Raw genomic sequence first — 14,365 nt, forward strand, 5'->3', positions numbered from 1 at the left:
AGGAGCGGGTGGGATATTGCTGCATGATTTTATTACTATAAATAGACAGTAAAAACGAACAAAAACTAGCCAATCAGAGTACATCAAATGGTAGCACACGCAAGTACAAGACAGGCCAGTCTGCACCCTGTCCTTCAGAGTTACTGGCACAATATCGATGGCGAGAGGCCGGGGTGCTGGCCGTGAGAGGAGAGGGCTGAGGAGAGGGACACGGCCGCCCTGCCTGTGTGTGTGTGCGTGTGTGTGTGTGCATCGGCATGCGTGCACCCATGAACACATGGTGGGTAGGAGGGGAGGGGAGGCAGGGAGCCAAGGGGCCAGGGCAGGCTGCTCCAAGCGTGGCCTCTGTTCACAGGCTCAACCGGAGGGAAAAGGAGTCATCCACACCCGACTGCCCCACTCAACAGAGCCTCAGGCTGTGCAGCCGGCCGCCCCAGAACCGTCCTTCCCAGGGCAGCTCCTCAGGAAGCGGGACGCTCTCCCGCTTGCAAGGAAAGTAAGTGTCTGCACCCGGGAGCTGCAGACCCACCCACTGGACTCAAGGTCCTGCTGGGGAAGCTCTCACCCGGGGGCACCAAGGCCAAGCGTCCCCTCTGCCTTTCTGTTACCCAGAAAGTTTATCTTTAAAAAAAGACGAGGTCACCTCAGATGGGACCCTCATCCCCTGGCAGGTTCCACCACAGGAGTCCCAGACAGAACAAATCAAAGAGAAACGCTAAGTGGCATCTACATGGTGAAGAGGGAGCGGAGAAGCCACTCAGGCCCTCCCGGGGCGGGTGGGCAGCAGCGCCACCGGCCAAGTGGAGCCCCCCACCCGGAGGGTCTGATGACATGGGCTAGGCTGCCTCCGAGAAGGTGTGGGGCTCAGAGAAGGGCCCCTGGACACAACCGCTGTTAATGGCCAGACCCAGACCTGGCCTGACTGCCTAGCCGCCCGGGGGGGGGGGGCGGGGGGCAAACTGTGGGAGGTGGTCCCACAGGGCCGCGTAGGGGGGGAAGGGTACACGCACATGGGGAGGGGACAGGCACTGTTTCCTTCATTGACTGACACTCGGACCCCACTTCCTTTCCTCCCACAAGGCCCCCGTGACGTTTCCTGTGAAGACTGCACTCTGTTGAGTTCTCGGGCATTGACGGGCCCCCTACAGACTTGGGGGCTGGGTGAGGCCCAGTCAGGCTGCACCTGGGTGATCAGCCCATAGGACGACTGGGAGGAACCCCAGAGCTCAGCGCCCAGGACAGAAAGCCGCCATCCTTCATCCTGTACCATTTATAAATACATTGACCGTAGAAAAAGGGGGTTGTCAGAGAGGAAGGTCAACTGTGCTCTTCAATCAAGGGTCACATGGCCCCTCGGAGCCAGTGACCACACAGGACGTGCAGACTGGAGAGGCCAGGGGTCACGCTGGAGTCCGGGCAGCCCCTCGGCCAAGTCTAGGGAGCTGAGGGCTCCATGCTGCCAGCCTGGCCACGCTCTCAGAGTGGGGTCAGCTCAGCGGCCCCAGGGTCAGGACTGGGGCCACCAAGTGGAGGCCGGGGGGGCCCGGCGGTGTGGAGGCTGCGGGGCGTCTCCATGGAGGTGGACCATCCTGCAGGCAGGAAACAGGGAGGAGGGTCACGTTCGGCTGAGCTGCCCCGCCTCACCGCTCCCTTCGCCCACCAGGCTCTGGGTCCCCACCAGCTGCCCCGCTGTGTGTCTGCGGCAGAGCACACAGAGGGCCCGGTGACTCCAGCCCCCGCCCTGGAACAGAAGGCAATGGGGCACCTTGGCTGCCAGCTCCCAGGTGCCCCGCCTGTGCCTGCTCCGTGCTTCCTGGGCTCCAACAGGCCACTGAATTTGGCTGGAACTCGGTCACCCCCGGTGGAGGGGTGCCTAGAGCAGCCCCAGGAGCCCCTGTCTGCCCTCCTTGGAGGCTGTTCCCGCCATCCCCACATGGCGCCTCCAGGATGCCGTGAGGGGCTCCGTCCCTAGCTCAGGCCACCCCCAGGCGCTGGTGCAGGGGGAGCTGCACACCTCTCAGGGCCGTGCCCATCCGCACAAGGAGCCCCGGGGTGGATTCAATGGCAAACCCAGAAGGCCCCTGCGACAGACTTCGGGGACTCGGTGAGGGACAGTTTTCTTAGGAGCCGTGGCTTCACGTGGGAAGCCAGCTCTGCCACACAGCACACAGGACAAATACAATTCCTAGCAGCCGGGTCTGACCCGTTTCCTACTTCCGGAAGTTTTACCTAAGTGGCAACACTCAACATCTCCCACGGATGAGAATAAAGGTGTCAGGTCCTATTTCAGCAGAGAGTAAGATTCATCACAAGGAATCATCAAGGAAGATGAGAAAGGACTGTGGGGGAAGGCAGTGGGTGGATGGACCCCGCAGCCTGGGTCCAAGATGGCTGACCGGGAGGAGGGCTGCGTCCCACAAGGCCGACACAGCACGCGGTACGACCCCACCCACACTCGTCTGGAAACCCTGGGACACCGAAGGAGCCAGGTTCTCTATCTCCAGACTTGCTGGTGAGGCTGCTGTCACCTGAGGGAGGGGCAGGGGCCCCAGCGCGTCCCTTCCCAGTGGTGCTCGCAGAACTGTCTTCTGTAAAACGTCTGTTTGGGTCGCCCAGGGAGAGGGCACCTCCCTGTTAGGTGGGGAGACCACTTCACGCAGCCGCCTCACAGACTGACATCAGGGCATGTTGGTGTTCCGGAAGGTTCCAGAGGTGGGTGGGGGAACAGGCTAGTTGTCAGCGATGGGAGGGTCTCAGCTAGGGCTGAGTCACTGATCCCAGGACCCTCAAGGCTGCAAGAGCCTGACTGGGCTGCCTGGTCCAGATGGGAAATCCTCTGGTTCCAAAAGCCAGCATCAGACCCCACACGACCACCTCTCAGGGGCACCTCTGCTTTGGTGTTTGGAGCGCTCTGGATTCTGAATCCAGGGCCCCGGAGAAGACACGGCTGTGGAAGGAGCCCGGAAAATGGGAAGGAACCCCCAGCGGGAGCAGGAGAGGGAGCGTGGCTGGGGCCCTCTCTCCAGCACCCTGCCAAGGCCGCCCGCAGAGCCCCCGCCCCGCGTGCGAAGGCGTCACGTACCAGCTTACTTCTCTAAACCACCGGAGCAGGAGCCGGGCCCCAGGGCTGCGCAGAGGAGGAGAGAGACGGAAGCTCGGTTAGCAAAGCGCTCAGAGGGACCGGCACGTTCCAGGGCAGAGGCACTGGCTTTAGGACAAGGTGCCAGGGTGGGGGTGGGATATGATGGAAATAAATGCCACACAAACCGATGTGCTGACACAAAAGAGACACGTGCTGAAAACGCTACCTGAGAAACAGCTCTGGGCCCAGTGCTAATGAAGAGGAACCCAGCCCAGGGAAGGATGCAGGTAGCTGGGGCAGGGCTGGAGGCTGGGCGCAGTGGAGCCCAGGAAGGGCCCCCACCCCGCAGGGCTGCTGGGATGCCGGACATCTAGGATTTCTCCATTTTATGGATTTGCCCCCATCTCCTTTCTTCCTATCTACGGGATACACTAAGATTCACTGAATCACGCTCCAGCCAGCCAGAGAACGCGGTGCTGTTAAAAAGAATGGAGATCCCTGCGTGTGTGCATTCTTAAACACACACACTGATGTGGAAGATGTGTAGGGTCTCTGCTAAGCAAAAAAGCCCGGAGAAAACAGAGGAAGAGGCGTGGGAATGGACGACTCAGAGGTGTGTGTGTCCACGAGGACCCCTGCCTGCCCCCCAGGTACAAGCAGCCATGCTTATGAGGAGGGGGTACAGGACACCCACGTGCAGCCTCCTCTCTGCTCTGGCATCGAGAACCAGCCCCACCCTGCTGTCCAGTCAGGCCCCACAGCCAGCTTTTTGGCCTCTGTGGCCTCTCCTCTACCACCTCCAAAGCCGACTGCCTCCACCCCCAGTGTGGACCTAAAGAAGGCCCGAGACATGCACTGGGGGATCCAGAGAGCCAGAGGTCCTGCTCTCACCCGTGGGCTGGGCCAGCCGGCTGTGGCCTGTCCTGAGCTCCTGGACACTCCGTGGGGCACTCGAGGTGTGGGAAGTGAGGGGTGGCACTGCAGAGGCTGCGTGCACTCAGGGTGCCCTCACCCACACCCAGGGGCTGCCTGCAGGGTCAGGACTCACTCAGGGCTCTAGGAAGCTGAGTCCCTCTCCTGACCGCCTCTCAGCCCCCGACCAGGTTTTCATCCTCATGATATACTAAGTCCTCTGGAATCCTGTGTTAATATAAGGTCCCAGACACAGCTTTCACCCAGGGGTTCCTTTGGGTAGGCCCGTGTGTGTCAACGAACCAACTAGTGCCCTCCTTCCTCACACCTGGGGACCCACTGTCCTCTAACCACACCCTCTGTCTGCACAGGCCGCTGCTCGTCCAGAAGCCCAGGAACAAGAGGCCCTTCCAGACCAAAGCACATCACAGTTCCCCCAATGCCCAGGCCAGGGGACCAGGCAGTGGTGGCTCCCGAGACAGGTAGGGGTGAGGAGAAGGGGCTTCCCAGCCACGAGGAAGCAGCCAGGCTCTGAGGGCAACGTGGTTTTTTATCTTGATTCCGGAAACCTCAGGTGGTGTCCCAGCAGGCCTGGGCACAAGCGTCTGAGAGACCCCAACTCCCGTCCCGTCTTTGGAGCCCAGGACTTGAACCTGAGGATCTTGACCCAGAGGAGCAGCGAGCAGAGCTAAGGCCACAGGGCCCTAGGTGGGGGCCTGGGAAGGGGTGCGAGGAGACGCAAGACCCCTTCCTGCTGCCCTTGGGCCTCGCTGGCACCTAGTGCCCCAGCCTGTGTCCCTTGCCCTGGCCTGGATGTGCTGCTTCACCCGGGCCCAGGGAGACTGTGAGCCCCAGGCCAGTGGTGGAGCCTGTTGGCCCTCGCCAGGCCTGCAGCCAGCGGGGAGGTTTCCGTCTTCAGCTGCCTGGGCAGAGGCCCGGCTGCTGGGGCACCCAGCACAGCCCAGGGATGAAGGAAGACAGCAGCGGCAGTGGGACCAGATTTGCCTGCCTGGACTTAAACAAGAAGCCTTTTCTGCCTTCCTGAGGCTGAGCTGGCTCCGGGATGAAAAGGAGCCTCAGGCACAGGCTCTGCCCCAAAGAACCAGGGGCTGCAGGGTGACTGTGTAATCCGGGCCTGGCCGTGCTTTGGGGGTCAATGGAAGGAGCGTGCGCTCAGAGCCAGGGATGGGGAAGTGGGCTTCCCCCAGGCCTGGCAGGCTCCCAGCGCCACCGGCCGAGTGCCGTTACCTGGCAGGTAGATGTCTGCAGCTGCGCTGGGCTGGCCTCGGCTGCAGGGCTCGGGGCTGCCGTCCTGCAGGACGTTCTCGATAGATGGCACTCGGCTCCCTGCAGAGGAAGGGGCAGGTTCGGGACCGGCAGGCAGGAGTCTGGGACCCCAGACCCCACCCTGGGGCCCAGACCCCACCCTTGACTCCCCCTCTGCTCTCCCAGGACCCAGAGGTAGACGTCTATTTTCTTTCTCTTTCCTTTTCTCCTACCCACCAGCGTGGGGCTTTATTTTGTTTTTATTATAAAAACATCACATAGCCACATTTAAAAGACAACATGGAATGGTAATAGATCTGACTGTCTCCTATCTTCCTGGACAGGCAGGTGGGTGCTCAGCCCTCTGACCCCCAGGCCCGCAGCAGGGAGCTCACATGTCGGGGAACAGGGGGGTGTCCTCTCTCTCACACATCAGTTCTCAGCCCGGGACCTGCACTGTGCTTGTGGGGGCATCCCCTCAGGCAGAAGAGGGACCTGGATCCTGTGACAGGGCCTCCGGAGGGCCCCCCGTCCTGGCACATGCTATGTGCAGGTGGGAAGGAGCCACAGCCATGGAAGGTAGGGAAGCTTAGGCCTGAGAGGCAGAGGGACCTGGCCCTGCATGCCGGGTGGGAAGTGACAACACCATGCTCCTGGGGGACACCTTAACCCTGGCACCATTCCCAGGCCCAAGGCCCTGCCCAGCGGCCTGCAGGCAGACATGGGTCACCCAGCGCAGCACTGGCCAGGGGCCACCCAGCAGGGAGCGGGTCACAGTGCCAGGGTGGCTGCAGGTTGCTCTGGGGGCCTTGACCACACTTTGGCTACCCCCTGGCTCTGTCATTCTCAACTAAAGGGCCTTGGGCCTCCCCCGACACCAACCCTGAGCCTCAGTCTCCTCATCTGTCTGACGCGGGGAGGAAAGACCAGGCCTGCAGAGGAACAGCGTCTTCCCACCTCCTGTCACCTCCCCACTCACAGCCAGTGCCGGCAGCGGCGGCTGGGACTGGACCCCAGGGGGCTGCCAAGTGCTAAACCTCTGCTCAGGAGGGACACCAGGCCCCTTACACAGGGAACACGCCGGGGAGGGGCCTGGCTGAGCTGCGCACCCACCGGCCATCGGCTACCCCAGGCCTGGGCAAGGCCCAGAGACCCCGGTGGGACCCTGCCCTGGAGGGAGGGGCACAGCCCAAGCCCAGGAGCATGGAGCACCGACCATGGGCAGAATGATCCAGGCGGGAAGAAAAAGGGCTGCTACCACTAAATGGACGGATAAGGAGGGAAAACCAGGAGCGGCCCAGGGCTGTCCTCCATGAGACCGTGTAGGAACCAAAGTGTGTGGTCCCAGGAGGGCAACTAACACAGCTTGGAGGAACCTCCGGAAGAGACTTGGAGGCCCCGCTTCCTGCCGGGCAGGGAGCACCAGGGCCTCAGGGAGGAGAGGGCTCACCTTGCTTTAGTGATGAAGTCTCGTCAACCTCCTCCGTTATGAAGCTCTAGGAAACAAAGGAAAAACATGCCTGGACCCTGGTGCTGACAGCTGGGCACCAGGCTGCAGGTGGCTGGGAAGGACACAGGGTGAGTCGGGTCCAGGACAGGCGGCGCCTTTGGGTGTGTCACACACAGCTCCTCCTACGGCCCTCGCTGGACTCCACCCAACAGCACCCACCCGACAGATGAGGAAACGGAGGCTGGGGGAAGTCACAGCAGCCAAGGTCAACGAGCGAGCGCGAGGGAGTGGTGGAGCGTGGGGATGGAAGGACAAATGGCAATGGCATGCCTGAGGAGGGCGGGCAGGGGCCTCACCTCTGGGGAGCTGCTCAGCGCCACCCCTGCCCCGCTCGGCGGGGGCGGGGCCTCCGAGTCATCCTCTTCATGGATGGGGGACGATGGGGACCGCAGGGTGCTGGGGACAGAGTGGGCGGAGGACAGAGGATGAGCAACGCCAACCCCACCCAAGCCAACGCCCCAGCTGGGCCAGCAAACGTGCGCTAGGCCTGGGGAGTAGGTGGCCCTCCACCTGCAGCCTGCACACGGCACTGTTTGCGGGGGAGAGGGGAACCGCGATGGTATAGGCTTGGGGGGAGGGCTGAGCAACAGCAGGAGAGACCCATGTGTCCTGCTGTATCTTTGGAGTTGTTTTGTCACACGTATAAGGCGCACGGGCTGTGGGAGTTTTATAGAACCTGTGCCTTCTTTATACTTTTCTAGAAAACCAACACACGTCTGAGCAAAGACTAAACATAGCAGGGCTGCTCGCTGGCACCTCCAAGTGTCCAAAGGACCAGGACTGACCCTTGCCCAGCCCCTGGGCATGTGGCCCTCGAAAGTCCCTTACATCAGTGATGATGATCCTGTAATCGCCAAGCAAGGCCAGGGCTGGCTCGTGGGGCACAAACAAGGTGGATGAGGTGCACCTGGAGGGTCCCGCACACCTTCCCCAGGGGGCTGCCGGCGGTGGTCTCACCTGTCGGGGGATTTGCTCCTCAGCTTGCCCTTCTGGAGGCTGCTTTCCATGATCCGATCGATCCCAGCAAGTGGACAACTCGCTTGGGACAGGCCGTCTGAGACGCCTGAATAGGTGATCTCTTCATAAAGGGGGGCCGAGGGGATGGCTGGGGAGGCAGCCCGAAGGCCGTTGAGCGCCTCAAGCAGGGAGATGGGCTCGTAGCCAGGCGGGATGCTGTCGGAGCTCTGCAGGGACAGGAGCAGGTGAGGGACGGGCCGGCCAGGCACCCTGCCCACTGCCCATGGCCACAGAGCCCCAGACGCCGGCCTGGCGCCCCAGGGATGGTCTGCTCCCCAGAACCTGCTCTCTGACCATCTCCTGTCCACTCCACCTTCCAGAGACTCATATCCCCCTCCCTCAGAGGGGCGCCAAGAACTCCAGAGCAGCATCGGACACCCAAGTGGCCCACTCGGTGCCCAGGATGGAGGAAGAGAGGGCCTTGGCCAGCCCCTACCTGGCTTTCTGCTCCTGCCTGGTGGGCGCAGAGAGTGAGAGAGGTGTTAGTGAGAGGAGGGGGCAGGGGCAGGGGCAGGAGGGGAGCAAAGCCATGGCAGAGGCGGGAGAAGCCGGTGGGAGTGTGTGGCCTAGGCCAGGAGGACCTGCCCGACACGGGGGCCCAGCCTAGAGATCCTCCTTGGGCCGGACAAGCAACTGCAGGGCTGATATGGGCTCCGGGAAGCCTAACAGGCACCTCCTCAGGACCAGTCTCACCCTCTCTGGGAGTAGATCCAATCAATAGGCTGAGTCTTGCTTTAGGGTTAAAGGCAAAGGGAGATGTTAGGCCTCCCAAGCCGGGGGGTTGGGCAGCCGCCTGCCCTCACTCTCGTGAACAAGGTGAAGGGCAACGCTCTCTACATGGGACTCCTGCCTGCCCGGCTGACCTGTGAGAAGGAAGGGAGCTGCCCTTCAGGGAGGTGACAGAGTGACCCTAGGGACCAGGGGGAGGCAGAGGAGCCAGGTGGTGCTCTCTGTCCTCAGCAAGCACCTCCTGGGTTCCCTGGGACCACGGTGTCTGCATTTGTCCCAAGCCACCCCTTGCCCCTCGAAACAGGGAGAAAACCTCTCTGTCTAGGCTGACCCTCAGTGACCCCAACCCTCTACCATTTTCCAAAGGGGCCCGGGGCTCAGCGGAGGCCCCAGGCAGAGGCCCGGCCCAGCCGCCACATGCTGTCTGCTCCCTGAGATGCAGGAAAAAACGTGAGAAATACAAGTGTTGGCCTGCAGAGCAGGGATGCAGGGTGAGCAAGCACGAGGGACGTTTGCAACAAGAGCGGCAGCCTTAGTTCCGCCTCCGTCATTCCACTGCCAGCAAGAAAAAAAAGGGAAACAGGGCATCAGGAGACCACGGGCAGAAGCAGAGCTGGCGAGAAGGGGTGCCCGGGGCTTTCTGCCGACAGACCTTGAGCTTTGCTTGTTCCACAAAACTCCCTTCCTGGGCAGGGACGCCGGGACTGGGGAGAGTGGATTTGACAGATTAAATGAACAGAACACGTTAGCCTGGGGTGAAAGTGACTTCCCATTCTTGTCACTGGTACAATAATCAGGGCACAGGGCAAAGACGTAGCCACAGGGCCAAACACACTTACTGTTTCCCTTTTAGGTTTCTTGCTGGCCAGTGAGGCAGGGTGCGACTTTGATTTTTTAAAGGGACACTGTCAAGATAAAAATCATAGATTTTACCGCTGCCACCCCCCATGCGGCGCTGGAGCTGGCTGGCTGGGGTCTCCCTGGTCTGCTGGTCTCCAGGTGTGCCATGAGCCAGCGCTTCGCAAACTCTACGTGCATGTAAATCGTGGGGACCTGGCCGAGCATGGGTTCTGCCTTGGGCCTGGGTTGGCTGCGCCTGCACATCCTTGCAGCTCTGGAAGAGCCCATCCCCGTCCGCAGCGGCCACTCATGGTCTGGGTCACCTTGAGCAGCAGGTCCTGGCCAGGGCAGGTGTTGACAGTGGCCAAGCGCTCCCCACAAGCGGGCCTGGCTGGGCACAGGGAAGGGACCTGGAGGTCCCAGCACAGCCTCATTGACTCATCACCAAGTCTAGCTCCTAAAGGTGGGGCTAAAGCCCCCGATGACCCCCACTCTGCAGCGATCTTAACAGACTCACTGGAGGAAATGCCCAATCTGGACTCTAGTACTACGTGGAAATTGCTCGTGCAGGGAATGTGGCAGAGAACAAGGGCCACTTAATTGGGACTGTAACCTCCAGAGAGGAAGGCGGTGGCCCTCTGGAGTGCGAGCTTACCATCCAAGCCCCAGGCTGCCCTGCACTGTGGGAGGCACTTCGGCTCTCAGGACAAGAAGGATAAACATGGGAGGATCCTGCCTGACCCTCAGATGCCAGGGCAGAAACCCAGAGAGGCGACAATAAAAACCCACCACCTGAGCCCACCCTCCGTGGAAGAGCAAAGCTCCTTTCTCGGGGTCAGGAACAACTCAGTACTGTTTTTCTCTCCACCAAAAACATGGTGCTGGAGAAAGTACTCGCTGTTCTGAAAACAAGTCCACTGTTAAATGGCTGAGGGCCTGGTTTCAGAGCTGGAAGCCCTGATGCCTGTGGGCCCCACAGGCTAAACAGTGTGGCTGGCCCGGGAGAAGTGGGGTGATGGGCACCCCAACCTGAGGGGCAGCCTTGCTCCTGATCCAGCAGCACGACCACACCTTCAGATTTTGAAAGAGAAGCCAGAAATCTGAGTCTTAAGGAAAATTCCTAGACTTTTAAACATTGGCCCAATTTTCAGAAATGCTGGGCTGAACACATCACACCTGCTGGCCTGGGGCAGGCGCCCTCTGTGGGTATGCCAATCCAGAGGGCTTTGGCTCTTTTTCCTTTTCCTTTTTAATTTTTTTTAAAATAAATTTATTTATTTGTTTTTGGCTGCGTTGGGTCTTTGTTGCTGTGTGTGGGCTTTCTCTAGTTGTGGTGAGCGGGGGCTCTTCGTTGTGGTGCGTGGGCTTCTCATGGCGGTGGCTTCTCTTGTTGCAGAGCACGGGCTCTAGGCGCCCGGGCTTTAGGAATTGTGGCTCGCGGGCTCTAGAGTGCAGGCTCAGTAGTTGTGGCGCACGGGCTTAGTTGCTCCGCAGCATGTGGGATCTTCCCAGACCAGGGCTTGAACCCATGTCCCCTGCATTGGCAGGCAGATTCTTAACCACTGCACCACCAGGGAAGCCCTCTTTTTCCTTTTAAGAGAGCTGGCAGGGCCTCTAAGAATCACTGGATCCAAACCACCTCAATTGAGCGCCCAGAAAATAGGTTCACTGGCTGACAATGCTCAAAGTCAGCTGGGACCCAGGAGCCGGGAGCCGGGCCTACTCCTGTCCGTCCTCGGTCCTTCTGCCCCCACCTGCCCACCTCAGCGACCCCCTAAACCCCACCCTGTCTGTGTGTCTCTCCACATCTCTTTCTGTGTCTCCCTGTCTGCCCATCTCTCAGCATCTCCCTTCTGAACCTCATCCCCATCTGTTTCTCTCTCTCTCTCTCTCTGTATCTGTCTCTCCATGTCTCTGCATTTCTGTGTCTCTCCCTCCCCATCTCTGTCTCTGCCCACCTCTCTCTCAAGGTCACCTTGGTGGAGCAGAGGTGATGACACCACGATCCTTCAGACTCAGTGAAGGGTCACCTGCATCTTAGGCTCTTGCTATTGGCAAAAGCAACGCCATCCGGCAGCCAGAGCTCACTGGGCCCAGCCTGGACCACCCACGCATCTTCACAGCTGCCCGTCGGGACCAGGCAGGTGAGCCAGAGGCCCAGAGAGCTGGCAGGCAGGGGTGCCGGCCAGATAGTCTGGGTCCTGGCCTGGCACCACCCTGAGGGCAGAGCCTGGGCAGCCTCCTCCTGGCCACACCTCCAGGGCTTCCTGACCTACTGGATCCCACCTGACCAGCCCCACCAGGAGCCAGGCACTGTCCTAACATGAAGGCGGGCCCTGCACAGTAGGCAGGGGCTTCCTCCAGGCCCCTCCTGTCTCCACCCCCACACCCTCCAATGCAGGAAGGAAGAGGCACTTACAGAATGTTCATCGTGGTCCATGCTCTGGGCCAAAACGGGGCTGAAGGAGATGGGGGACAGGGCTCCTGGCTTCTTCCTCACTGCCCGGATCTGCAGAAGGGCCCGGAAAGCTGTGGCGGAAGGACAGGGTCATGTGAGGCAAGGGGCAGCACCACTGAGACCCTCCAAGTTTCGGGGACACTGACCACCCACCCACCCCGCAGCAATCCCAGGACAAGCCACGTTTCTGAGTTGAAGGCAGTATTTTTTTTTGACATCAGTCTCAGTAAAATTTTGAGGGGTATGTCTCCTCAGGCAAGGGAAACAAAAGCAAAAATAAACAAATGAGACTATATCACACTAAAAAGCTTTTGCACAGCAAAAGAAACTATCAACAAAATGAAAAGTCCACCTACTGAATGGGAGAAGATATTTGCAAACAATATATCTGATAAAGGGTTAAAATCCAAAATATTCAAAGAACTCATACAACTCAACATCAAAACAAACAACCCAATTAAAAAATGGGCAGAGGGGCTTCCCTGGTGGCGAGTGGTTAAGAATTTGTCTGCCGATGCAGGCGACATGGGTTCGAGCCCTGGTCCGGGAAGATCCCACATGCTGCGGAGCAACTAAGCCCGTGCGCCACAACTACTGAGCCTGCACTCTAGAACCTGTGAGCCACAACTACTGAAGCCCGCACGCCTAGAGCCCGTGCTCCGCAACAAGAGAAGCCACCGCAATGAGAAGCCCAAGCACGACAATGAAGAGCAGTCCCCGTTCGCCGCAACTAGAGAAAAGCCCACGCGCAGCAACGAAGACCCAACACATACAAAAATAAATAAATAAATTTATTTTTTAAAAAAAGATAGATGCACCCCCTATGTTCTCTACAGCATTACTTACAATAGCTAAGATATGGAATCAACCAAAGTGCCCATGAATAGACAAATGGATAATAAAGATGTGGTGTATATACAATGGACTATTGTATATGTATATACACCATCAAAAAAGAATGGATGGACCTAGAAGGTATTATGCTAAATGAAGTAAGTCAGATAAAGACAAATACTGTATGATTTCACGTACATGTGGAATCTAAAAAACAAAATAAATGAACAAACATAAAACAGAAACAAGAGTTATAGATACAGAGAACAAACATCTGGCTACCAGATGAGAGTGGGTGGGGAGAGGAAGAAATAGGTGAGGGAGATGAAGAGGTACAAACTTCCAGCTGCAAAATAAATGTCATGGGTATGAAATGTACCATGTGGGGAAATATAGTCAGTAGCTATGCAATACCTTTGTATGGTAACAGACGATAACTAGACTTACTGTAATGATCATTTTGAAATGTACAGAAAATAATTATTATGTTGTATAACAGGAACTAACACAGTGTTGTAGGTCAGTTACACTTCAAAACAAACACACACACATAGAAAGAGAGATCAGATTTGTGGTCACCAGAGGTGGGGAGGGGGAGGGGGAATTAGATGAAGGCCATCAAAAGGTACAAACTTCAAGTTACAAGATAAATAAGTATTAGGGATGTAACGTACAACATGATAACTATAATTAACATTGCTGTGTGTTATACATAAAAGTTGTTAAGGGAGAAAACCCTAAGAGTTCTCATCACACACACACAAATTTTTTTTAATTTCTTTAATTTCTATCATTTCTTTATATCAGATGATGGATGTTCACTAAACTTATTGTGATATTCATTTTGTGATGTATGTAACTCAAATCATTATGCTGGGCTTCCCTGGTGGCGCAGTGGTTGAGAGTCCGCCTGCCGATGCAGGGGACACGGGTTTGTGCCCCCGTCCGGGAGGATCCCACATGCCGCGGAGCGGCTGCGCCCGTGAGCCATGGCCACTGAGCCTGCGCGTTTGGAGCCTGTTGCTCCGCAACGGGAGAGACCACAACAGTGAGAGGCCCGCGTACCGCAAAAAAAAAAAAAAAAAATCATTATGCTATACATCTTAAACTTATACAGATCTGTATGTCAATTATATCTTAATAAAACTAGAAGAAATAAAAAATTTAAAAATAAGGTTAAAGGGAAAAAAAAAAAAAGAACAGAAACAACATGAATAGATTCCTCCCGGTAGTAAGCCAGAAGCTCAAAGGAAGCAAGACACCTTCTTGGAATCAAATAGTAAGAATGATTTCCTGAAGACAGTAATTCTCAGATACAAGGAATTTTACTCAGTCAAATATAGCTGATGAAATAGATAACCACAATTATATTCTAGTTTTCAAATGCATAAAGAGTTTGCTTTGTGAAAGTAAGTTGGTTGTGAAGTAAGAGTCCATGAGATATTAAAGAGTATTAACTTATTACTGAAAATGAAAATATGATTTAATTAGAACAAATGCCTTCAAAATGCCCTCCCTTTATCTCCTCTTACTGTATATACTAACAACGGAATACCTTTAACCTGGAATGCAATTCACTAAAAACAACTAAAGTAAATCAAACTGAGAAACAAAGTAAAATAACATGTTACCAACAGAGACTCACTGAATCTAAGTTAGGTTTTTGAGTATGCTAAACACAGGGCAAAGAACACTTCATTACAAGGATCAATTTGCA

General features: G+C 57.0%; 1 protein-coding gene across 7 annotated transcripts in view; it reads right to left on the reverse strand.

Moving 5' to 3' along the window:
- Positions 1-14: 14 nt before the first annotated feature.
- The window catches only part of MGRN1 (mahogunin ring finger 1), a 57,642-nt gene continuing 43,291 nt past the window's right edge, over positions 15-14,365 (reverse strand). For 4 of the 7 annotated variants that reach the window (XM_070043709.1, XM_070043705.1, XM_070043706.1 and 1 more), the window contains exons 11-17: positions 11,776-11,885; positions 9,356-9,421; positions 7,728-7,954; positions 7,067-7,166; positions 6,711-6,756; positions 5,243-5,341; positions 15-1,589 (exon numbers count right to left, since the gene is read on the reverse strand). In XM_070043709.1, the coding sequence (XP_069899810.1) occupies positions 1,477-1,589; positions 5,243-5,341; positions 6,711-6,756; positions 7,067-7,166; positions 7,728-7,954; positions 9,356-9,421; positions 11,776-11,885 (761 nt within the window). In that variant the 3' untranslated portion in view covers positions 15-1,476. Of the gene's footprint in view, positions 1,590-3,082; positions 3,128-5,242; positions 5,342-6,710; positions 6,757-7,066; positions 7,167-7,727; positions 7,955-9,355; positions 9,422-11,775; positions 11,886-14,365 lie in introns of all 7 variants that reach the window. The other 3 variants (XM_030883846.2, XM_030883848.2, XM_070043707.1) reach the window with 3 other exon arrangements.

The sequence above is a fragment of the Globicephala melas genome, chromosome 15, assembly GCF_963455315.2.
Source record: "Globicephala melas chromosome 15, mGloMel1.2, whole genome shotgun sequence".
Classification (NCBI taxonomy): domain Eukaryota; kingdom Metazoa; phylum Chordata; class Mammalia; order Artiodactyla; family Delphinidae; genus Globicephala; species Globicephala melas.